General features: G+C 40.2%; 2 protein-coding genes across 6 annotated transcripts in view; both read left to right on the top strand.

The window, feature by feature from the left end:
* Positions 1–25,695, top strand: part of KIAA0753 (KIAA0753 ortholog) — a 57,109-nt gene that overhangs the window by 347 nt on the left and 31,067 nt on the right. For 2 of the 5 annotated variants that reach the window (XM_036896180.2, XM_057501003.1), the window contains exons 1-7: positions 4,107–4,621; positions 5,256–5,418; positions 10,617–11,241; positions 13,840–13,946; positions 15,088–15,150; positions 15,521–15,736; positions 17,635–17,845. In XM_036896180.2, the coding sequence (XP_036752075.2) occupies positions 5,323–5,418; positions 10,617–11,241; positions 13,840–13,946; positions 15,088–15,150; positions 15,521–15,736; positions 17,635–17,845 (1,318 nt within the window). In that variant the 5' untranslated portion in view covers positions 4,107–4,621; positions 5,256–5,322. Of the gene's footprint in view, positions 1–4,100; positions 4,622–5,255; positions 5,419–10,616; positions 11,242–13,839; positions 13,947–15,087; positions 15,151–15,520; positions 15,737–17,634; positions 17,846–25,695 lie in introns of those variants that run through there. The other 3 variants (XM_057501005.1, XM_057501004.1, XM_057501006.1) reach the window with 2 other exon arrangements.
* LOC130683453 (collagen alpha-6(IV) chain) lies at positions 154–3,907 on the top strand. The gene has a single exon (XM_057500999.1). It carries the CDS (start codon positions 268–270, stop codon positions 3,721–3,723), a length of 3,456 nt encoding a protein of 1,151 aa, XP_057356982.1. The 5' UTR covers positions 154–267; the 3' UTR covers positions 3,724–3,907.

Raw genomic sequence — 25,695 nt, 5'->3', positions numbered from 1 at the left:
GACCTTGACCCGGGGAAGATCCCGCGGCTCTTCGCCCCTAGTTACCTTTTCCCCTGCCTAGGCTTTAGCTGGGGGCCCAGGACTCGGGGGCGGGCGTCCAAGACTGGGCGGCGGGGGGGGGGTGTAGGGTGGGGGCTGGGAGGGAGTAAGGCTGTGAGGGCTGGAGCTGAGTGTGAGCGTGCGTGTGTGGAGCAGCCTTGGGAGCCAGGTGCTAAGTTCGAAGTGCCCAGGAGCAGTTTTGGGGACGACAGGAATTGTCCTCGAGCTATGAGCAGGGCGACTGGCCGTAGGGTCTTGTCAAGGTTGCGCGGGGGCGAGCCAGCGGCAGAGATGCCAGGCCGCTGTGTGGGGCCCTGCAGATACGGGCGCGGCGTTTGGCGGCCATGGGGGAAGAGATGGGGTGCAGGGATGTCTCAAGGCCGTGGAGCGAGGCGTCGGACGAGGTCCTCGGTGTGGGAGACGCGCTGTGTGAGTGCAGAAAGGCTTCAGGACCGTCGACGGTCACGGGGAAGAAGAGAGGCAGAGGCCGCTGGGGAGAATGAGGCTTCGGGGACATCTGGCAGTGCAGGCTCGGTTGAGGCTGCAAGGGACCCAGGAGCTGTGTGGGTGAATGGGGCTGTGGGGGAACCCCAGGTGGTGGGGCCTGTTGGGTCCGTATGGGTGACAGGCAGTGGAGAGGAAGAGGAGACTCCTTATAGGAGTCCCCGGAGCTGTGAGAGGAAAGGTCGTCCGGGATCTATGGGGCATGAGAACATTCTGAAACTGTGGTTGAAGGTGCAGGCTATGAGGGCAGCTTCAGGATGTGGGGAAGGAAGCAGGGTGGAGCTCCATCCTGTGTCTGCTGGGGAGGGGCCGGTTGAAAGGGGTGTCCCTGGCCGTGCTTCCTGGATAGAGACCAGCCGCAGTGGTCTGACAGGACCGTGGGTGAAAGGACTGGCTAGGGTGGCTCCCCGGTCCACAGGAGTATCTCTGGCTGTGGAGCTAGGGGTAGGTTGTGAGAGGGCCTTAAGCTTGTGTAAGCAGGGACAGACTGTGAGTGTCCCTCCTGTGGGTGTGCGTGGGACTGTGGGGACAAGTTCTCGGATTGCCCCACACCTGCTCCGGAGAGGACAAGCTGTGGGAGTGCCTGGGGCTGTGCAGGAGATGGACTATGGGGTTGTCTCAGGCCCTTGGGGAAAAGGACTGACTACGGGCGTGCCTGGGGCCATGGGATGGCCTGAGGCTGTGGAAGTACCTAGAGCTGTGGAGGGGGAGATAGGCAGTGGGGGTGTTCCGGGACTGTGGGAGAGAAGGCAGGCGGTACAGGGAACTGGGGCTCTGTCACAGGAGACAGTCTGTGGGGATACCCCCGGTTTATGGGAAAGGGGACAGGCTGTGGTGTTGCCTGATGCTGTGGGGGTACCCAGAGCTGTACCTCTGGAGGAGGAAACTGCTTCTATGAGTGCCCAGGGCATATGGCAGAGGAGACGAGCTGTGGAGGAGATGGGCTTTGGGGGTATCCCTGGCCTCTGGGGCATAGGACAGCCTGTAGGGGTACCTTGTGCTATTGAAGAGGAAATTAGGTGTGGGGGTGACCCCGGATTCAGGGAAATGGGACAGGCTGTGTGGGTAGAGACTGGCTCTGGAGGTGACCCAGGGTCATGGGCAGCTGCACAGACCACAGAGTTATCTGGTTGTGAGCAGGAGGTACGTGCTGGGGATGCTCCCCACCCGGGGGAAATAGAGCAGGCTGTGGGAGCACCTCAAGTTCTGGGGAAGAACACAGGCTGTGGAAGCATTCTGGGTCTGTGGGGAGCAGAACAGGCTGTTGGGGTGTCCCAGGCTGTAGTGGTCCCAGGAGCCCTGGGAGAACAGACAAGTGATGGTGGTATCCCAAGCCTGTGGGATAGGCAGCAGGCTCTGGGAGGACCTCTGGCTGACACAGTGCCAGGCATGGGTGGGAAGGAGACTTGCTGTGGAAATGTTCTGAACCTACGGGAAAGGAGGCAGGCTGTGGGAGAGCAAAAGGCTCTGGTGCCCACAGCTTTAGGGGTACCTGGGCCTGTGGATCAGGAGCCTGGCTATGGGGACATTTCATCTCTGTGCAGTAGGAGACAGGCTGTGGGGTTCTCTCAGACCGGCCAGGTGCTTCAGGCGGCAGGTGGGCCCAAGCACCAGTGTGCCCCAGCAGAAGTACCCACAGGTGTGGGTATGCCCAGGTCTGGAAGGATGCCTGCTGCTGTGTGGATGTCTGGCCCTGTGTGTCAGGAAAGCAGCTCTGGAGATGGCCTGAACCTGTGGGAAAGGGTTCATGCTGCTAGACTACCCATGGCTTCAGGGGTATGTGTGGCTCCGGGGGCCGCCACAGAGGATACTGGCTCTGTGGCCTTCCCAGGATCATGGGGAAGGAGAGAGGCTATCGGGGTTTCTGTGTCTGATAGGGTTCCTGTGGCTCCTGAGGAGCCTGAGCTTGTGAGGGGGGAGACTGGCCCTGGAGGCATCGCACCATCTTGGGGAAGGAGACAGAGTGCTGGGGTTCCTGTGGCTGCTGAAGGGCCCCCAGCTCTTAGGGTGCCTGGTCCTTTGGAGGTGGAGACTGGCTCTGGGAGTTCCTTGGGATTACCAGGAAAGAGACAGACTGTAAGAGTGCCTGTGACTGTAGCTATGCCTGCAGGTGGTGCGGTGCCTAGGCCTGTGTGGGAGGAGACTGGTTCTGGATGTATTTCAGACTTGTGGGGGGAGAGAGAGAGAGTGCGAGGACCCTCGGATGCCAACATTCCTCCAAGGGTGGGGATACCCACCACTGCCGGGATGCCTGGGCCCATGGGGAACAAGACAGGCCATGGGGGCATCTCAGGCTTGTTGGGACAGAGACAGACTTCAGGGCTATCTGTAGCCATGGGGCTGCACACAGCCATGGGGGTGCCTGGGCCTGCTGGGGAGGAGACACTCTCTGGGGGCCTCTGGAGCTTATTGGGAAGAAGGCAGACTGCTGAGGTGCCTGTGGCAGCTGGGCTTTCCATGCCAGTGGGAGTGCCCACAGATACTGGGATCCCTGGGCTGGTGGTGCATGATACCAGCTCTGAGGATTTCTCAGGTATATGGGGACGGAGACCCAGGCTTGAGGTGCCTGCTGCTGCCAGGGGTCCAGCACCTGTGGATGGGGAGACTGGCTCTGAAGGTGCTGCAGGCCTGTCAAGAAGATCCAGTGGAACCATCCCTGAGGCTGTGACGGCCCCTCTGTCTATGGGCGTGCTTGCAGCCGTGGGGGTTCCTGTGGCGGGGCGAGTGCCTGCTGCAGTGTGGGTGACTGGGAGTGCAGAAGAAGAAACGGATGTGGCCGTGTCAGGCCTCCCAGTGATGAGACAGTCCACGGAGGGACCTGGGGCTGCAGGGGAGGAGACAGGAGGCAGAAGTGTCGTGGAGCTGGCAGGGAGGGGCCGGGCAGTGGGGATGTCTTATACCCCTAGGTGTGGAACCAGGTTATGGAGCTGCCCCCGGTATGGCGTGGAAGAAACAGACTATGAGAATGTGCCAGGAGTGCCAGGGACATGGACGACGGTGGGGCTGCCCGAAGCTGCGGCCCTGCCAGTGTCAAGGCAGGGAATAAGCCTTGGCCATTTCAGAGATCACCCACATCAAGGTGGGAGGAGACAGGCTGGAGGAGTGTCTGCAGTCAGAGTGAGGGGGAACAGTTTGGGTGAGAATTATGTGGGGGAGGACAGGCTGAGGGGGGAATTCTAGTAGTATGTGTAGGGAACAAGTTTGGGGGGATTCTGGGGCTCTTTGGGAGAGGGACAGATGGGGGAGGTTTGTCCTGGGTTGTGAATGAAGGCACAGACTGCAGAGGTGTCTCAGGACAGGGGAGGGAGATACTTTGTACCAGGGTGTGTCAAGAAACAAATTGGGAGGTTTCATGGAGCAGTGGGGAAGAGATGGGTTGCAAGGAGAGGGGTGTCCCAGGACTTTGTATAAGAGAAGAATTTGGGGGTGGGCATCCCTGAACTTGGTGTGTGTATATGTGTGTGTGTGTGTGTGTGTGTGTGTGGCATCATTCAGGGTATCCTGAAACTGGAAGGGTCACCTAGTTTTTTTCCTAATGGAGAACAAGATTATTAGGCCTTTGGCATCTAAAGTGAAATGCTGGCCCCATGAAAGTTGCAGATGCCCTGGCCCCATTTCTGCAGGCTCCTTCATTCTGCAGCTTCAGCCCTTGAACAGCGGTGATGTCAGCCCAGTTGGGATTGCCTCGCTCATGTGCTTCCTCCCATCTTCATTTTTGATCGTGTCTCTATAGCCTGAGGAATAATTTTTAAGGAATCTTGGACAGTTGCCCTTATTTTCCTTCAGATGTATCTGTCTTTAAGCAAATCCAGTCTACAAACCTCGGACTTATTCAGAAGCTTAAATTAGGGATTTTCTTAAACCTGGATTTCCCAGTTGACTCGAGAGAACAAATTTAAATTTAAAAACATTTAAAATTAGTTCATGGAAAATCAGCTTAATTCAACAAATGATGAGTTAAATTGTCTACTATGCTCCAAGCACTGTTGTGGGAAATAACAGAGAAGAGCAAGACAAGGCCCTTACCCTCAAGGAACCTTGTCTAGCTGGGAAGATGAGACATATACCTGTGAAATAGGTAAATAACAACATGAGATAAGCATGTGATAAACATGATGAGTATAGGGAATAAAGTGACTATCAGAAGGCATTTAGAACAGGGAGAGGCAATGACATGAATATAGCCCATAGCAGTTTACAAAACATTTTCCTATCTTACCTCTCTGTGAATGTGTATAGGTCGGGGGAAGCCGGGGGAAAATTGAAGATTTAGAGGTTGTTCAGCTAGTTGATGGCAGATCTGGTATAAACCTAGGTATTCTGATCCTGCAGGCTTACTAGGAGTTACTCAGTTATGTTCTTTTTTGAACTACCTAGAAGAGTACATCGTGCTTTTTGACTCACAGTTAGGATTTTTAAATGTAGACTGTATGCATAAAGCTGCACTGCTGAAAAGTGCATGTTTACTATAGCAGAATTCTGTTTCTGAAATAATGTCTTACTGGATTTGAGATTGAAAATTTGGAATGAAAAGGGAAAGTAGAATTTCAGAAGTGTAGTTGTGTTTATAAATGGAAGAAACTATTATGTACCTGTATTTAAGCACTCCTCTATCTCTAGAATATTGTTATATGAGCAAGGCTTTGTGCTTTAATTATTCTTTCCCTTTGTTTGAATACTTTTGGTCTGAAAGTAGCTTTCTTTCATTTTAGGCAGTGATTTTAGGAAAGAACTGTTGGCCGGTGACTGGACTTCCACTATTATTCTACGCTATCTGATATGATGGGACCAGGCAGACCAGCTTCAACCTGTGTTCATCTAACATCTGGTGTCCAACTAGATGGGAGGAGTGACCCCGCAGAACTTCAGGCCCAGGTAGTTTTGTTTTGTTTTTTTCCTTCAGATTTTTACTATGAAACATTTCAAACAAAGAAAAGTTGAAAGAAAAGGATAATGAAAACTTTTAAAACCACCTGCTAGATCCAACAATTGTTAACAATTTGTCCTGTTTTTCTGTCTACCCAGCTATCTAAAATTTTTGCAGAACCATTTCAAACTTGCAGATATCATGACATTCCACCTCTAAATATTTTAGAATACTGCTCCTAAAAATGAACTCTCCTACTTAACTATAATACCATCATCACACACAAGAAAAATGGACAAAAGTAGTTTCCTAATGTTATATAATAACCAGTCTTTATTCAGCTTCACCCAGTTGTCCACAAAATGTTTTTCCCCCAACATTGTATTTATGAAAATCTTCAAGCATATAGCAAAGTTGAATTTTACAGTGACCACCAGGATTCCATTACTATTTCACTACATTTTTTTCATTGCATATCTGTCCTTCAGTCCATCCCTCTAGAATCTCTTCATCAACCTATTTTATTTTTTGATGCATATCAAAGTAAATTGCTGACATGAGTATCCTGCTTCAGCACACAAATCAGACACCAGCTTTCATTCTTTACCATGTTTTTCTTTTGATGTAAATTTTACATCTGAAATGAATACATTGAAATGTATATACCTTATTACATTTGCTGAGTCTTGTATGAACATATACACTTGTGTAACCCATACCTCTGTAGATGCAGGTCATTTTCATTACTCCAGAAAGTTCCCTTATGCTCCTTCCTAATCAGTCTACCCTTGTCTTCCAGAGGCAACCACTAGTCTGATTTTTTTCACCATAGATTATTACTGTCTGTTCTAGAACTTGATATGAGCAGAATCATACACTCTTTTATGTTAGGCTTCTTTCACAAGGTGTGATGTTTTTGAGATTCTTCTACGTCGTTGTATCAGTAGTTTATTACTTTTTAATAGTAGTATTCCACAGTAGGAGTGTTTCACAGTGTGTTTATCCATTATCCAACTAAGGGACACCTGGGCTGTTTCTATTTTGAGTTATTATAAATGAAGCTTCTATGCACATTTTTGCACACATCTTTTTGTAAACATGGTTTTATTTCTCTTGGGTAAATACCTGGGACTCCCTAGGTTATAAAGTAAGTGTATGTTTAATTTATTTAACAAACCAACAGACCTTTTTCCAAAGTGGTTGTACCATTTTATATTCCCCCCAGCAATGAATGAGAGCTCCAGTTGCTCCACATCTTTACCAATGTTTGGTGTTTTTAAATTATAGTAATTCTGGTGGGTGTGTTTTGTGGTTTACAAAGAAAATTTTTAAAAAAATTTTGACATAATTTCAGACTGACAGAAAGTTGCAAGAGTACACAGAATTCTTGGATATTCTTCTCTCATATTTCCCAAATGTTAACATTTTACTACATTTTCCCTCCATCCCTCTTTATACACACACACGCTTGCACACAAAGTGTTCTAAACTGGTCAAGAGTAAGCTGTAGACATGATGCCCTTTTACTCCTAAATACTTGTGTGTGGATTTCCTAGAAACAAGGATCTCTCTTATATAATCATAGTACTGTGACCAGAATCAGAAAATTAACATTAAAATAATGCTATTGTAATTTACAGACCTTAATGAGGTTTTGTTAATTGTCCCATGGTGTCCTTTATAGTAAAAGAAAGTTCAAGATTGTGAGCTGCATTGTCATGTTTCTTTAGTTTCCTTTAATCTGAATGATTTCTGAGACTACCTTTGTGTTTTGTGATGTGGGCATTTTTGAAAAATACTGACCATTTATTTGAGAATTTCCTCTCATTTTGTGTTTGTCTGAAAATTTCTTACAATTACATTTAGATAGTTCCATCGTGGAGGGATTTTTTCAGTGCATCATATCAGGAGGTACATGCTGTCCATTTAGTACCATTACTGGCAACGTTAACAAGTTTGGTCAAAGTAGTGTCTGCCAAGTTTTCCATTGTAAAATTACTCTTTTACCTTTTGAATTGGAAGTATCTGTGTTTGAGACCACATTAATATCTTTTTACTCCCCAAGCTTTCATCCACTAGTTCAGCATTCATTGATGATTTCTGCTGGAATCAATTTTTTTATGATGATGGATGACAAATGGTCACTTATTTATTTCCTTCTATCAGAGCAGACTCTCATAGTCTCACTTTGTCTGATAGGATATTCAAACAGTCTCTGATTTGGCTGGTGAGAGCCACTTCACTGCATTGTCCCTTTCATAGGTTTCCATCAATCTTTGACCACTTTTTGGTATAAAAAGATAATTTCAGGCACAGCACATTTTTTCCTGTTCCAGCCCTGGAGTCAGCCATTTATCCAAAGAGGCTTTGTCCTGTTAGTGGAGAATAGAATTTAGAAATCGGTATCTGGGTGCTGGCTCTGCTTATTGATTCTGGGGTGTCATTGTTTTTAGGCCCTCTAAGAGGAGAGAACTGGGAAACAGATGTATATACTTGTACAACAGATCTACTGTTATATCTCTGTCCCTTCCTCTGTCCCTCTCACTTCTTTACCTTCCCTCCTTTTCATTGTATCTGTCTGTCTGTCTGCCTGTCTGTCTATATTAAAACATGAATTCACAGATATGTCCAATTCCAGTCCAACACATCCCATATTTGTAACTCCTTCATTCAACAGTGCAAAACCTGGCTCCAGTTACCAACAGTGTTTACTTACTGCTCAATCCTAGTAGATATAAAACTGTTCCAGAACTGTAATCCATACCTCCACAAAAAAGAGAACCCTTCAAATGAGTTCAGTATTTGGGGTACTTTTTTTCTTTAGCCTGAGGTCTTATAGTCCAAATGCTATGTTCAAAAGTTAATTGTGTTCTTTTTATCCCACACTTTTTAGTGTCGTTATTTACTTGGAATTCAGTTTGATTCATTAGTTTCTGTTAGTGTTCATCTTTGGAGTTTCCCTTCATCCTTGTGAGTTTTATTTATTTCCTCCTTCCCTTCTTATCTCCATTTCTTCCTATCTCTAGTATATGTGAAACAGTAACATGGTTGCACATATACCTGTACAAAAAGGGATATTCAGGAAAGCATCATCCTTTCCCCATTTCCTCTAACCTTTCTGCCCAGTTCCTACCCATACCCTGTAGATACCCAGTCTTACTAGCTGCAGATTTCTCTTTCCTATGTGTCTTTTAGCTCGTGATAAAATGCATATATATTTCTCATGAAATAGTCACCTCTTTGAAGGGTAGCATATTGCAGATTTTCCTTTTGTGCTTTGCTCTTTGCACTGAGAAATCCCTCCACATGAGTTCATAGAGATCTTCCTCATTCTTTTTTATATTTCATAGCACGACTTTGTGTGGAAATAGCATAGTGTATTTAGCCAGTCTCCTACACGGGCATTTAGGTCGATTCCAGTATTTGCAATTACAAACAATACAGCAGTGAATAAATCTGTGCCTGTGTATTATCGAGGGTGTATCGTCAGGATGAATTCCTAGAAGTGAGACTGCTGGGTTAAAGGTAAACGCATATGTACTTTTGTTAGATATTGCCAAATTCCCCTCCCGAGGGGTTGCACCAGTTTGCCCTCCCCCAGCACTCTCTGAGGGTGTTCTGCCACTACCTTTGCTGTTTGGTGTCTTTCGAATTTGTATTTTTATGAGGTTGTCCAATTTCTCATGTTTAAGGGCTATGTTTATATCTTTTTTTTTGTAAATTGTGTTTTTTTTCCCCATTTTCTATTGAGTTCAGATCTTTGTCCACCTCAATTTTTAAGATTTCTTTGTATATTGGGAGCCCTTTGTATTTACAAATATTTTTCTTCCAGTTTTCCAGTTCTTTGACCTTTTTTGTGGTGTTTTTTAAACTGTAAGACAGAAGTTGTTTTTAAAGTTTTTATTTTAACATAAAATTTATCACTTTTATTGCAAATGGATTTTGATTAATAGTTAAGGTTTTCTGTACACCCCAGTTAAAGAAGAATTCACCCTTTTTTTTTTCCTACTCCTTGTATCAAAGTCCCCCCAGTTATTTTAGGTTGTTTTTACTTTTGGGGGAAACACTTCAAATAAAGCTGTAAGTTTGAAGTACTCTTCATCAGTCTATACCCTTCAGATGGTAACCATTTTTTTCTCTCTTAAAACTTCTGGTGAAATTTTTAACTGATTTTTTTTCCTCCAGAATACTTTCCTGAAGTTTTATCACAATGTGTTATTTTAAACTGACTCTTCATACACACTTTTTTATGAGAGTGCGGGAGGCCAGCCCCAAGAAAAAGTCATCCCAGCACAAGCTTCATTGAAGTTTGTGGGCACAGACTCTTCTAGGGTTAATTACCTGTCACTCACAGGTCCAAAGCCATCAAATTCTTTGTGTCCTTTCACCTAGGAATCCCAGAACCAATAATTTATAAGGGAATAATTAAAAACAAGAAAATTAAATGCATGGAAATATTAACTGAAGTACTATGTCTATTAGTGGAAAAACTGAAACAATCTAAATGTTTAATAATAAGAGTAAGCATGAAAAGGCCATTCACTGGATTTTAGAAAATGCAACCATTAAAAATAATGAAAACTGTAGGAATATGGGAACATCCCTATGTTTGTCAAGTGAAAAACCAAACAAAACTTGTGTCTGTTATGAGTATAACTGACAAAAACTTAAGCCTGCATAAGAAGGTGTGAGTGAACTGTTCAGAGTATGATGCAGTTAGGTGCAGGATGAAAGATGTGGTCTGACCACTGGATATAAAATCTCAGGAAGACCTGAACAAGTATAGTCAGTTAACTTAGGTTCTGTGCAGCTGTGTGGTCTGGGAGCAATTTTTAGGAAAGCTCTTAATGGATTGTATTGGTCGCCTGCAGGAACCTGGCATTTTGAAACAGGATAGAAGTCCCTAACTAGGTTGCTGAGGAACTTCCTGGTTGCTGCTTGAAGTTTTCTGGGTTGACTTTTAGGGGAAGATCCCACTGTGCTGTCTGTAAACAGAAGGCCTGGTGATTGAAGCATAGAACCAGGGATATAAAATGAATTCAAGGGTATGTGAGAGTGGCTGATTCTACCAGTATGAAAGAAAAATATCTCATAGTGCTAATAACTTGTGTGGGTGAAATTTTAGAAACTTGATTGCTCACATATACCAACTATGCAATATGTTATTTTTCTAATGTGTGCTTACTTTTTATTTATTTTTTTAAAGAACCAGCTGCAGTTTAATAGGAATGTTCCTACACATTCAAGCAACTTGGCAACCCAATATTCTTGCCCACATGCAATTAGAATTGAAAAACTGAAGCACTCATGCAATGAGTCATACCATTGTAAAGATTTGGATTTTAGAGATGGTCCTGACCTAAGCAGTTCTGTTTCATTTTCTGTCATATCAGAAGAGAGACTTAGCTATGCTGTCCACCTAGCCAAAAGAGATGTGAAACGAAGACAATTTGAAGAACATATAAAAGAACATCATCTCAGAGGTCAGCCCCGAATCCTTCAGAACTGTGGACATACTAAGCATAAAATATGTGACCATGGGGTGGAAAGGAAGGAATTGAAGAGCCAGGAAGGCTGGCATTGCAGTCACCAGCCATCCAAAGTAGAAGTTTCCACCTCAGGTGCCAAAGTATACCTGTACACGTCTCCTCCAGGGCAGTCAGATCCGACTGTGCCAAATTCCCCACTCACCCGTGATCCAGGACTTCAGTCACATGCCAGGATAGGTGACCACAAACGCCTGTGTGAACATAACAGCCTGCTAGAAGTGCAGCGACTCCAGAAAGAATTGAGCAGCTGTATCCATAAAATTGAAGAAGTAACTAAAAAAGGTGAGAAGAGTAGGATTTGTCACTTTGCAGAGATGCCTTGAAAATGGGATGGTTCAAATATGTTCCTTTGGGATCCCCCTCCCCCAGCCCACCCCATCAAACTCCACTCCTTCCTTCCAACTCTGGAGTGAGAACTGTTGACAGACAGGTGGACTTTTGAGTTTGAGCAATGTCTTTTTTCCTGAAGAGCTTCCCTACCTTCCCCCACTTCCCAGCAGAGGCACAAGGAACAGGTCCATTCCTGTGGCTGCACTTAGTAAAGCCCACTGATGAGGGCCCAGCCTAGGAGCTGGGGTGCCTGCCGTCTGAACCTTAGATCTTCTGGCACCCGAGTGCAAATTATCCCATACTGTTTTTCTGCTTTATCCAGAAGTCCTTCTGGCAAAACTATTTTTAATTAAAAAAAAAATAAGCATAATGTATGTATATTGTAGGTAAAACCAGTTCTAACCCAGGCAATGTTTAGGTGAGTACACAGTAGTCACAGGGACATTGTGGATGTATGTGTAAAATATCTGACCACAGGGTAGAAAAGAAGGTGTATAATCACCATACACTGTTTTATACAATTCTTCAGTGTTCTCTGTGCCCTTGAGGATTGATCCCATGTGGAGGATTTGGGGTTACCATAGCTAACAAGTAGGGGAATCGAGCCCAGCTTTCAGACTGCAAGAAATAGAGAGTTGAACATCATTAGGAGCTGCTGTGCTAGGGTAGTACATAGTCTGTAATGATGCTTTGCATTTTAAAATTAATGTATACATATGTACATATATGAATGTAAGGAATTTAAGGTGCCTTACAAAGATACCTATGATTGAACAAGGTAAAACAAAAGTATGTAAATGAGGATACTGTGGCACAGGAAAAAAACAAGGAAAGGAAAAACAAGGTTCATTAGGGATGGGTTACAGATTTGTTTCTGAGCTTCCTAGCAGCCACTTAAAGAGGAAAATGTGATCAGTTGCAGAATTTACATAGTCTACAACAGAAAAACAATATGTAAGGAAAATAACTATTGCACATATTTGAGGCCAGAAAGAAATTTCTCCTGTGGGTCTTCATCAAGACTTTGTTATGTAATATGAACAATTCAAAAATATTCCTTCACCAAAATAACATAAGTGTTATGGCTTGTTTCTTACAGTGTTTCTCAGTGTTGGTCTGTGGCATGACCCCACAGCATTCTTTGGTAGGAACCATGCTGCCAGGGTAACAAAGCCACGGTTGCTATGGTCCACTGCTCTGGTGATGCGGCCTAATGCAGGGGGTCCTTTAGAGCAGACCTCTTCAAACTGTATGGGGAAGGACTGGGTTGGGTATTTTTGTTTTAAAGATCTCAGTCTCACAAGCCAATACTTTCTAAACTGTATTAAAAATGTCACAGCAATGACAGATTTCTATAAAAACCTATCAATGCATACTTTCAGTTTCTGCATTTACCTTTTTTGTGGACTGATAATAGTTTGCATTGGGCCCCTCTCTGTAGACCATCCTCTCATTAGGCCTGAAGCGCCCATTTGTGCGTAGCAAGTGTGCTTTGTAGACTGATTGCATCAGAATCATCTGCACGGTGAGTAGGTAGAACCCCCACCCGAGCCAGTCACCACTGACCTTCATGTAAGTATGTGACTCGTAGTTTCTTCATGTGGTGCTGCCCAAATGAGATAGAAATAATTTGGCTTTTAGGCTCCTATGAGACTGCATCTCTGTCCACAAGTCCTGGTTTCACATTTCTGCTTTCTTCAAAACAAACATTTTTTCATCATTTGAGATTTTAATGAGGAAATATTAAATATTTCAAGTCTATAAAGTACCCTGATACTACTACTTTCTGATTTGTGTATTGGAGATTTGCATGTCTTGTATATTTGAAAACCACTGACTGGAAGGAATTGATAGACTGCATGTCCCTCAAGTAGTCTTACAAAAACAACTTTTTTTGAACCAATCTTTTGAAAATATGGAGCACCAGTGCATATGGGGGTGTGCTTCCTGGCAAATGTGTGAATGCTTTGGACATTCAAATAATCCTAATATTTGAATAATAACGTAGCTGTTCCATGTGCCTCTGCTGGGAAGTGAGGGAAGGTAGGGAAGCTCTTCAGGAAAAAAGACATAGTCTACAACAGAAAAACAATACGTAAGGAAAATAATTGTTGGAGGAAGGATTATTCTCTTGGGTTCGAGATAAGAAGTTGTAAAAGAAATATTGCTAAACATAAAAATAGGCCAATAAAGGGTTTTTCAAAAAATAATATTATAGATTTGGGATCAATATAAAGAATTTTAATATGGTAAGAACTACCTCAGAGTGGAATAGGTTATCCAGTGAGATTTGGTTCAGGGAATTCCTGCATGGAGGAGAGCTTGATCTAATCAGTATCTTCATGTCCCTTCCATCTCTGAGTTGGCACACAGGCTCACGCCTTCCTGATTTCGTAGCTGATGAAAAATGAAAATTTTTATTACATAGTCTCATATTTTATATTTCTTAATAAAATGAGATCTTCAACTTTATTATCTCTGAGTAATTGAGACTTTTCTAAGTTTTTATGTATGGTTTATAATCCACTTTTGGGGAAAAATTATTTTCAGACAGAATGTTAGAAGCTCTGGATCCCGATGAAGAGCGGCGAATCCGTGTCAGGAGGCAGGAGCAGGCTGTTCGTGGTGCCCGAACGCTCTACGTCCTCCAGCAGCAGGTATGAGTGCTGGGGAGCGGTGGGGCAGTCTTGAGGTGCCTTTGTAGAGAATTTGTTTCCCTTGTGTCTCAGGAATGTTAATATCAACGTGTCTTACATGAATTCTTAATGTCTTTCAGAACTAAATTTCCTGAACACGTACACAAGTAACTCTTTTTGTCATCTGCCTTTATTAGCCTTGAGTATTATGTATATATGGCCAAACTCCTTAAATAGTGGTTTTTGACTTGGGGTCATAGATTCCTTGAGACTCTACTAAAAGCCATGGGTCCTTTCTCCAGAAAATTGCTTATACAGCATATATTTTTGCAGATGGGAGTCAAGTGGATCAGTTACTTCGAGACCTTTTGTCCCCAGTTAGGAACCCTAGTCTTAGAGGAAAGGGACCTAGTTAGTTTCCCATCCTTTGTACGTTTATAGTTTACTAGTAGCTCAGTATGGTAAATAATTTGGTCGTCTTTATTAACTACTAAGGTGTAAAGACTGTTAAGTGTCTTTCAGGACACAGTTAATGGTTGATAAGCAGGCATTTACATGGTTTACATTGAGGATAGATTTTTTAAAATGTTTAACTTTAATGCCTTCTTCATTAAAAAGCCTTTAAACTCAATTCTAGTCACTTAAGTCATGTGTTGGCCTTACTGCTTAAACCAAAAACTGGACTTTGTGCTTTAAGAGAAAATGCCTGAGTTAGGTTTCATTCTGTATTCTTTTTGGGCTCTGTTTCAGTCACTGCTACCTTAGAGATTATTCTAAAACATGAATCTTTCACACCTCTGCTTGAAAGACTTCAGTGGCTCTGTGTAACACAGGGTGAGAGCTAAATTCTTTAGCATGGCCCTGAAGACTTCATGGTCTGGCCCTCCTATCTTTCCAGAGTCACCTCCACCTTCGCTCCTTCATGTTAAATTCCTCTGACATTGGGGACCAAAGGATGGAAGGTGAACATGGTGGTCTAGTCACCATCTTGAACTGGAATCTAGTAACTATATTTTGGGTGCATGAATGAAGAGTCTTGTCTCATTTATAAGTGACTTGAATTAATAATGGTTATACTTGGACAAGACAAGCTGTATCCTTTCCTACAAAAAAGATCAGTGGAAAGGTATGAAGTTTTCATTTTTCCCCCTTTACAAAACAGGTTAAAGAAATCCAGGAAGAATTGGATAAGTTGAGTCCACATAAAATTAAACACACTAAGAAGGTATGATGCAATTCAATTATGATTAATGCTTAATTATAAATTACATTTCTAGTGTTTTGTTAGTATCATGTCTCAGTTCTCTGCCCTAATACTTGTAGAAACCTGTTAGTGAGCACCTTAAATATTCTGGATTTGGTGTCATCTTCCAAGAACAGATTCTGAACATAAATATTTGTTGTTGCTGCTGGTTTAAGAAACTGAGAATAGGAAAGAATAGATTATTTGCCATTAGAAAAGCTTCAGACTTTATAATTCCCTTTACTATGAAAAAGTTTTCACAAAGGAAAGATAGATATTAATATCCTTAAGGATTCGGTTGATATTAAGTTCTGAATATTCAAATGACTTCTCACATCTCATTTATTGCCAGTCATGGGCGATGTCTAGGCTGGCAGCTGCCCATCGAGGAGCCATTCGGGCCTTACAGATGTTTGTTACTCAGTTTACTGACCGAGGGGAGTACCCAGTTCCCACTCGGTGTCGGGAACTGGGCAGTCTTATTCGCCAGCTTTCACTCTGTTCTGCCAAGCTGGATGCTGATTCTTCTGTCCCAGATGTGGTTATAGATATCTTGCAACAAATTGAGGTATGAAATTGACTCCAATTTTTGTTTAAAGTGCATTCCCTAAGCAGGAAAGTAATGTTTACCATCGCCTAGTTTCATTGGAATTTATGAGGACCAGAAGACAAATGTGCTGTTTATTAAATTAAAGCTTTGCAGAGGACAGAAGAAGCACTTGATTTTTATTTTATTGTTTTTATAGTCTATTCTGTAATACTGTATTTCACTTCTTTGAGAATTGGTGACTTGAGTCTAGATTCTTAACCAAGTCCATTAATTAAACATAATGTTCGATTCCCTGATCATGCATGCCATTTAATAAAGAATTTATTAGCATGGAAAAGGAAAACAATAAAGCACTCTTAGATTAGTGCTTACCTTAGGATACTGATGTGTCATCCAGATAGATTTGTGAAAAGAAGAAACATATATAAGCAGAGCCTCAAATCTTGTGATATGGCTAGACACTTGTGGAAATCATAGCTGGCATGTGCTAGTCAGGAATGGATGGTGTTCTTAGTTCTTATTGGTGACAAAGACACGGGCAATACACCCTTAAATGTTTGTAGCTCTCTGAAGTTTACAGAGTATTACCACATACTTTTACCATTTCATCCTTACCGCAATGCTGTGATTTGCAATAGGTTATTGCTACTATTTTACAGATTAAAAAAAAAAAAGCAAAAATCAGAGATGAGAGTTACTTCTCTTGAGAGTTGGGCATCAAATCCCTATCTTCTGACTCCCGTGCCAGTGTTATTTCCACTACACCACACATTCTCATCCATAAATGAAAAGGTGACTTTTATGTTAGAGTGCTATACTAAGCTCTTAGCTGTAGAGGAGAGCTGCTGTAGTGGGGAGAATTCTGGACTAAGTGACATGCCAGTTCTACCATTAACTAGCCCGTGGTGTTCTTTAAGGGCCTTTCTATCTTTACAATTCCACTATCCAGCAAATACGTGATTTGTATTGGTTGTATTCCTGTATGTAGAACTTACTATTAGGAATGTTATTGTTAAATGCAGGCTTTTAGCATATGATGCTTTTAAAACTTATCAATAAGAAGCATTGGCCAAAATAATTTGATTTAGAGGACATATCTTCATAATCCTAAAAAGGATTTTCAGAGATTTTCTAGTTTTTTCCCCTAAGTTTTGAGCAAGGGTATCTTAAAATAATGTTTCTTAAACATACTGTGGATCTCCCATACTTTTGAAAACTGCAGTGGTACAAGAAATTCATTTTTTCTTGTTGATGTACTATACCATCTCATAGCTTATTATTTTCCTTTTGCCTTACTGTCATCTGAACTGAATCTCCCTGGTTATGTTCAGTTGCCCTTAATTTGTACTGACTATGTGGAGACTAGGCCCTTAGTGTCTGGTACGAGTGAGTGCACACTTTAATTAGAAGATATGCCTCTTTTAGGAAGGGGGACACAGATCTCCTCACACTGTGGTTGATTAGGGATGAAAGCTACTGGATATGCTAAGTTTCCTTTAGTTTTGAAATGTTTAAGTGTAGTCCATCTGCCCACTTAAAATATTATTTGAGTTTATGAGGCTTTCATTGAGAATTAAAATGCTTCTTAAAGCACATAGGATTGTAATCTGAAGAGTATGGTTATTTTCTAAAATGGAAAATAATTTTAAGATTTGGGTGCCTTTAAAAGTAATCATACTCTTTTTCTCTTTGCTATAGTTTTGGTGAGCTAAACATGTAAAAGAACATGCAGAACTCCTTTTATTCATTGATTATATGTCCTAAATAATAAAGTTTTAAAAATAAGTTAAACAACACTTCTTTAACACTAAAGATAGCCATTTTATAACACATTTCTCTGGAGTCCTTATTTTCAGTTTTGTGATTAGAAGTCAGACTTTTGTGAATAAACTAAGAGAGTAATTGTTTCATGGCAGGCTTTGGAATCCCTCCTGGAAAAGAAACTGTTGCCAAAAAAGGTCAAGCAATGTTTCACTGACGTTCAGAGCAGATTTCCTATTGGCAGCCAAAGGTCCCTAGAGAGATGGAGACCAATGTCACCAAGGAGGGAGAGGAGAGCCTTTGTAGCAAAGGAGGTACTGCCACAGGAAGCAACACGGCCTTCACTGGCAAAGAAGTTTCTTGCTGGTATGTGTCTGAATGTATTTATTGCAAGATATGTATTCTTTGATATCGCCTGGACTTTAACAATTGCTTCATTGAGGGGAAAGTCAGGATTTAAAGCCTAATCCACAATAGGTGCACTTAAAGTAGGATAAGTGAATAGCAACCAAGATGTTTCTTTAGGCTGAAGGTGGGGGTATTCTTCCACAGAGGAGGGTGGAGAAAGTAAAATTTCCCTTTTCCTACATGGAAACATTTGGGCTACCCAAAGTAAATTCCTGCACAACTGGAAGTTAGAACCCTACTTTTTAAAAAAGTTTTTTTTTTTACATTTTAATGGTAGATATGTACATATACACACAAACACATTTGTTATATATATTTTCTTTTTTACATAGGTAATACATAAATTCTTGATATCCCAGTAAGTGGAAGTGCTAGCTTATGTGGTATGTACTTCTAAGCAGATTCTGCCAACTTGCCCTTGGGAATGGGCATACAGTCGTTTTGACTGGCAGTGACCATCAGTACATATCTCCCCATATCCTTGCCAAGTACTTTATATAATGAAATAAAAAAAATTTTCCAATTTCATGGTGTACAATGCTATCTTATTGTTTTATATAGAATTTCTCTGATTCCCAGTGAGGAAGATTACTGTTTCTTTCCTGTCTTACTTAGCTATGCTTCTTTCCTCATCTGTGATTTGTCTGTTCATATCCTTAGTCATATCCCTGCTGGGTTCTGGGTCTTTTGCTTGTAGATGTGTAAATGTTCTTTATATATTCTGGATCTTAATCCTTTTTTGGTTTATATGTTTTGCAAGTATTTTCTTTTAGTCACTTTTCAAATTTGTTTATGGTATCTTTTCTGGTACAGAAAAATTTAATTTAGTAAATTAAATTTAAGTTTAATTTTGTAGGCAAAAATCATCATTGTTTTTTATGTATTTTAATATTCATGAGGGAGTTCTTCCCTCTTTGTTCTTTTTCAGAATTTTACAGATGGTGATTGCTGGTCTTCAGAGGCATTTAGAGTTGGCATATCAAGTTCATGGGAAATGCTGTTGGGATTGTGATTGGTGTTATACTGAGTTCATAGATTAATTGGGGAGAAATGACATCTTTACAATATGAAGTTCTGTCAATTTATTCATGTCCTTTTTCCATCCCTTTGGTTGAGTTTTATTATTTTCTGCATATAAGGATCCCTGGCATAGGAATACTTAGGAATTCTTAAATTCCTTGTTAGGTTTATTTCCAGTTTTTATATTTTTATTGCTTTTATGAATGGAATCTTCTTCATTACATTTTGAAATTGTTTATTGCTACTTACAGAAGAACTACTGGATTTGCACATTGCTCTTATATCTAGCACCTTGCCGAAATCCTGAATTTGTTATGATATTATATTTCATTGGTCCTAAGATGAACATTTCTGAAATTGGGATACATTCTTAAGTTGATGATATCTTACAGTTAATAGGCAATAATTTAAAATTTCCTATTGGTGCATAAAATAATAATGTCTTTTACTTGATGCTTTACATTTGATGAAATAGGAGATTTTATTAGTTAATTCTTTTGTATTTTTTCAGATAGATGAGATTGCCTATAAGTAAGTAAAATTTTGCTTCTCTCTTTGCAATTTTTATACCTTTTCTTTTTTCTCTTTCTGCTTCATTGAGTGGGCTTTAATTCATTTATAATATTGAATAGTAGCTATAATGATGGACATTATACCCCATCCCCAGATTTAATGGGAATGCTTCTTTATATATGATACTTACTGTTGATTTTTGGCAGATCAACATATGAAGTTAAGGAAATTTTCTTCTGTTCCTGTTTTGCTGTGAGATTTTCTTCTCCCCCTTTTTTCTTTTTCTTAAGCTGACAGAGATTTAAGTAGTGTTTTAAACTAGTTACAAGATTTTAATGATTTTAATATTGAATTTTTTGATGTGCCATTTACATCAGCATGTAGACATACCTAGTAAGCTAGTTTTCCTTTTTTAATTAAAGTAGAATATACAAATAGAAAAAGTACACAAAATATAAATTTATAGTTCAGTTAATTATCAAAAATAAACACGTGTATAACCACTGCCCAAGTAAAGAAATAGAGCATTATGACCACCAAGAAACATCTCTGTTCCCTCCTCTTCCAATCTCTAGTCTTTGCCTCCAATCCCATATTAACTGTTGCTCTGATTTTTAATGGTGTACTTTGGTTTTTGCCTGATTCGGAACTTCATAAAAATAGAGTTAAAAAATAGGTATTTTCTTGGGACTGGCTTCTTTCACTTAATGCTTTGTGAGATTCATCTATTCTTTGTGTAGCTATGATCTGTTTATGTTACTTGCTGTATTCTATTATATGATTATATCATTTATTGATTTTTTTGTTTCAATTGTTTTTTTTTCAGTTTGAGACAATTATAAAGAAAGCTGTGATTGTTCTTATATATATATATATCTTGATACATACATATGTGCATGTGTTTGTAATGGGTATATTCTGAGGAATATAATTGTTAGGTTATAGGGTATATGCTTGTTCAACTGTAATAGGTAAAGATTTTTTTCAAAGTAGTTTTATCATTTTATATTCCAACCAACAGTGTATGAGAACAGCTGCTACACATCCTTGTCAGCACTTGTTATTATTAATTTTTTAAATTTTAGCCACCTGGTTGGTGTGTAAGGCCACCGCTGGTTTTAATTTACATTTTTCTGTTTGAGGGAGTAGTTTGTCATATATTTACACCCCATTTACATGTCTTTTTTTGAGAGGTGCCAAATTCAGTCTCTTGCCCACCCATGGCCCCTCTCTTTCTGTCTTTCACTTTCTCTTTTTTTCTTCCTTTTTCTCTTGCCTTTTTAAAAAATTGATTTGTAGGAGTTCTTTGTAGGACTATTCTGGGTGTGGACCCTTTCTCAGTTATCTATGTTGACAACATCTCCATAGAAATAAGATGTGGCTTGCTTTTAAGTGTTGCAGTGGGATCTTCTGATGAACAGATTATTATTATTAGTAAAGTATCATTAATATACAATCTTATGAAGGTTTCATGAACAACATTGTGGTTTGAATATTCACCAATATTATCAAGTTCTCAACACCCCCATTGCATTCACTGTCTATCAGCATAGTAAGATGCTATAGTCATTACTTTTTCTCCATGCTGTACTGCCTTCCCTGTGATAGACCTATATTGTGATTGTGAATTATAGTGCCCCTTAATCCCCTTCTCCCTCCCCACCCTCTCTCCCCAACCCTTCCCCTTTGGTAACTACCTGTCCCTTCTTGGAGTCTGTCGGTCTGCTGCTGTTTTGTTCCTTTAGTTTTATTTTGTTTTTATACTCCACACAGATGAGTGACATCATTTGGTATATGTCTTTCTGTGCCTGGCTTATTTCACTGAGCATAGTACCCTCTAGTTCCATCCACATTGTTGCAAATGGTAGGATTTATTTTCTTTTTATGGCTGAATAATATTCCATTGTGTATATGTACCACATATTCTTTATCCATTCATCTGTTGATGGACACTTAGGTTGCTTCTGTATCTTAGCTGTTGTAAATAGTGGAGCAATAAACATAGGGGTGCATATGTCTTTTGTATCAAGGATCTGGTTTTCTTCAGGTAAATTCCTAGTAATAGAATTACTGGGTCAAATGGTATTTCTACTTTTAGGTTTTTGAGGAACCTCCATATTGCTTTCCACAATGGTTCATCTAATATACATTGCCACGAACAGTGTAGGAGGGTTCTCCTTTCTCCGCATCCTCACCAGCATTTGTTATTTCTTGTTTTTTGGATGTTGACCATCTTAATTGGTGTGAGGTGATATCTAATAGTGGTTTTAATTTGCATTTCTCTGATGATTAGCAATGTGAAGCATCTCTGCATGTGCCTGTTGGCCACCTGAATTTCTTCTTTGGAGAAGTGTCTGATGAACAGAATTCTTAATATCACTGTAATCGAATGTAGGAATCTTTTCCATGTAGGTTTTCTTTTGTTTTTGTATCCTAAGAAAATTTTCCCTAAGCCAAGGTTAAGAAGACACTTTCCTGTGTTATTTTCTAGAGAAGTTTCATTTTGTTCCAGAATGGATTTCCAGTTGAACAAGCATTATTTGTTAAAACAGTTTCTTTCCCCAAAGTGGCATATAATGCCACTTGTCATAAATTAAGTGTCCACCTATGTGTGGGTCAGTTTCTGGGCCTTCTGTTCTCTTTCATCGACCTAATTGTTGGTTCTTACGCTACTGTACACTATCTTAATTATTCTAGGTCGTAATATGCATTAGAATAGCTTTTGCCACCTGTCCTTCTAGGACGTGTTGGCTAATCTTAACCCTTGGTATTTCCATACAGATTTTACAGTCAGGATTTGTCCATTTCCACCAACCCCCCTCCACCCTCGAAACAACAACAAAAGACAACCTATTGGAATTTTGATGAGGAATTAGTATCTTTACAATATTGAATTCCCCAATCCACAAACAGGGTATATATCCCTTCATTTATTTAGGTTGTCTTTAAATACTCTCAGTAATTTATAGTTTGTGTGTGTGTGTGTGGTTTTGTTCATCTTTTATTAGATTTATATTCCTTGGTATTGGTTTGTTCAGTGCTCTTATAAGTGATGTCTTTTTAAAATTCTAATTCCTAATGTACATACTGATACACAGACATATAATTGATTTTATATATTGATCTTATATCTAGCAACCTTGCTAAGTGAATTTATTTCTAATAATTTATCTGTAGGTTATGTTTTGCTATGTATATAATCATACATCTGAATAGCCATTGGTTTATTTATTTCCTCCTTTCTAATTCTTTATTCCTTTTGCTTTTCTTCTGAAGTTTTCTGTTTTATTTGACCTGTAGATTATTGAAACAGATATATATACAGTCTCGTGATGCTTCAGACTTTCTTAGTTTCTCATTGTATATTCATTTTTGTTTTGTATATTTTGAAGTTGGCTGTGAGGTGCATAAGTGTTCCTCACTGTTAAATCTTTCTTGGTGGATTTTGTGTTGTTATTAAATTTTCTCTGTCTTTTGTAATGCCATTCACTTTGGATTCTGTTTTGTCTAATACTCACATTTTGTCTGCCTAACTTGTTTGGCATTTACTTAGAATAATATTTTCCATCCTTTTATTTTCAGTCTTTCTTTGTTATTTTATTTTAAGAATAAATTTAAGAATGTCTCATGTAAATAGTTAATCGCTGGCATCCTGTTAGAGTTCCATATTTAACCTGTTTACATTTATTGAGATTAATGACACATTTGAACGTCATTCTATGTTATTTTATGTTTTTCATTTGCCTAGGATTTTTTCCCTTTGTTGTAATTTACTGTAGCAAATTACATGTTTTTCTTGTTTCATTTTGTTCTACTGCTTTGAAAGCTTTCTATCAGTCCAGTTTTTATTTATTTCTCAATCTGCCACTAATTCTGTGGAACTGTAATAGCTTAAGGTACCACCTCTAACATGAATGTAACAAAACCTAATTTACTCACTCACTGTTAGATATTTACTCACTATAATGTGATATTCTCTTCCCTTCACTGGTAGGCAGGTTGAACTAATATAGTATCTTCTTTTTAACCAGAAGTCTGCCTTTGCTAGTAGCCTTTTCCTTCAGGACAGGTATAATGTCTACTTGCTTTTATATCCTCTCTGACTAGCCCTGTGTCTGACACATAGTTAGGCACTTAAGTTAGAGACTGTGAAGTATAATAAAATGAGAAAAGGCTTCTGAGCAGCAAATCACAGAAACTTGAATTCTGGGTATTGGGGCCTCACTTATGATGCTTTGGAGGAAATCTGGAGAACTTGCCAGACCTGCACACAGGGGCATGTTTCCTAAATGAGTTGGAAGATTAGAAGTGTCCCTGACTGAAAATTGAGGATCAGCTTTAGAAAAAGAAGTTGGAAAACCTGCAAATCTAAAACTCACCATAGAAACTAATGTGGGCAACAGGAAGACAGACCACCGTGGGAAAATGTGGATCAAGAACACTTCACTTCAGTCCCAGCTCTGCCAGTTTGTGACTGTGACTCTGGGTTGATGACTTTATCTCTCTAAACCTTAATTTTTTCATCTATGAAATGAGGATAATAGTCCGTATCCTGTGTGACCGACTTAGTTGTAAGTAACAAGATAATTCCTAAGTGCTATAACCATGTAAGGTGGTAGTTTTAGTTCATAATAGTAATCTCAAGTTATTAAGAAAAGGTTAGGTTATGTTAGGCATATCCTTGCTGAGAAAACACATTTTTGGTGGCCATTTAAAAACATGTTTGTCAATTTTTAAGATAATAAAGCTATGTGGTCATAAAGAAATAAGTAAACTTCAGTTATCTGAAGAATGTATGCATGTGAAATAGCTCCGTGGTCCCTGACAGGACAGAATACATGGGCCTCGTTCTGGACGGAAAGTCAGAAGACGTGGCTCTGCCACTTACTCTTCCTGTGGTCTTGACTAAACACCTGCTATCTCTTCATCTGAAAACCTACAGTAATCACTGTTCCACCTGCTCTGTGTGTCAGGGCGGGGCTTAAATATGAATGTGAATTATATTACAAACTGAAAAGATGTGCAGATGTAAGAGATGATGATAATAATCATTGTTACTGTCATTACAGGTTGAGGTGTGGTTGTGGCTAGCTGCTTTGCAAATTTAATACGTTTGCTGATGGGGAAGGACATGGTAGCCCTCTTATTTTGTGTTTTTCTTCTTGTCCTTATGATCTAGATTTCAGAATTACATTTTCTATTTCTGTTTTAGATACCACTCTACCTGATTCCTCCATTCTGACTTCCTAAGGTCTCTTCTTCCTGATCCTTATCCCCCAAAAGTCATAGGGGACCATTTGGTTGGAGAACCTTCTTGCCCTGTTCAGTTGGGATATATGTATGAGCCTGATTTGATCTTGTGGTTAATGTTATTGTTGGCTGCTGCAGTTCTTTAATGGCGTCAAAATATTCTAGCAACGGTCGTTTGCATTAGTATAACTTGTCAGATGTAAGGGTGGTGGCCCCTGCCCCACCACCAGCAGTGTCATCAAACTCAGCTGCCCCTGGGACTTGTACTGCATTTGCGTGTTGATTTGTGCAAATCAGAACTGCAAAGGCCACGGGACCCAGAGGTTAGAGTTGCCTTGCTGTATGTAAACTTGGGGGTCAATAAATGAATTATGGACTGAAGAATCAGTCTCAGAATTATTTCCTTCCACCTTGCATTTCCTTGCTTTAACTTCTGTAGCCTTGAGGAAGACCAGATTAATGAGGATGCATGGGGAATTTGGCCCTAGACCTGCTGCTGTTAAAGTAGTCTGAATGTAGTATCCTTTTATTGTGAAATATTTAAAGCATGCAGAAAAAGAACGAAAATAATAAATACCTGTGTTTCTACTACCTAGACTTAACAAATTTTAATATTTTTGCTTTATTTGCTTCAGAATTTTTTTTTTTAGAAATAAAATATGACAGGTACAGCTGAAGTTCCTTTTATATTTCTTTCCCCATTCTATTCCCCTCTCTCCCTCACCAGAGATTTCTCTTGTTGTTATTACGATTTGGGCTTGTTCTGCTTTTATACTTGTACTGCTTATGTACCTATCCATAAACAACATAGTGTTGTTTCATATGCTACATGTTTCATGTAAATAATGTCTTAACAGTATGCATCATTCTGCAGTTTGCTTCCCCCAACACTTAGGTTTGCAAGACTTGTTCATATTGATACATAGATTCTAATTTGTTGATTTAACTGCTATATAGGTTTCCCTTGTATGAATATACCATACTTTATTTTCAGTTCTTCAGGGTGGACATTTGGGTTGTTTCCA

Source organism: Manis pentadactyla, chromosome 4 (genome assembly GCF_030020395.1).
Source record: "Manis pentadactyla isolate mManPen7 chromosome 4, mManPen7.hap1, whole genome shotgun sequence".
In the NCBI taxonomy this organism is placed as follows: domain Eukaryota; kingdom Metazoa; phylum Chordata; class Mammalia; order Pholidota; family Manidae; genus Manis; species Manis pentadactyla.
Note: the sequence above shows the minus strand (reverse complement) of the source record. Positions and strands in the feature narration are given on the sequence as shown.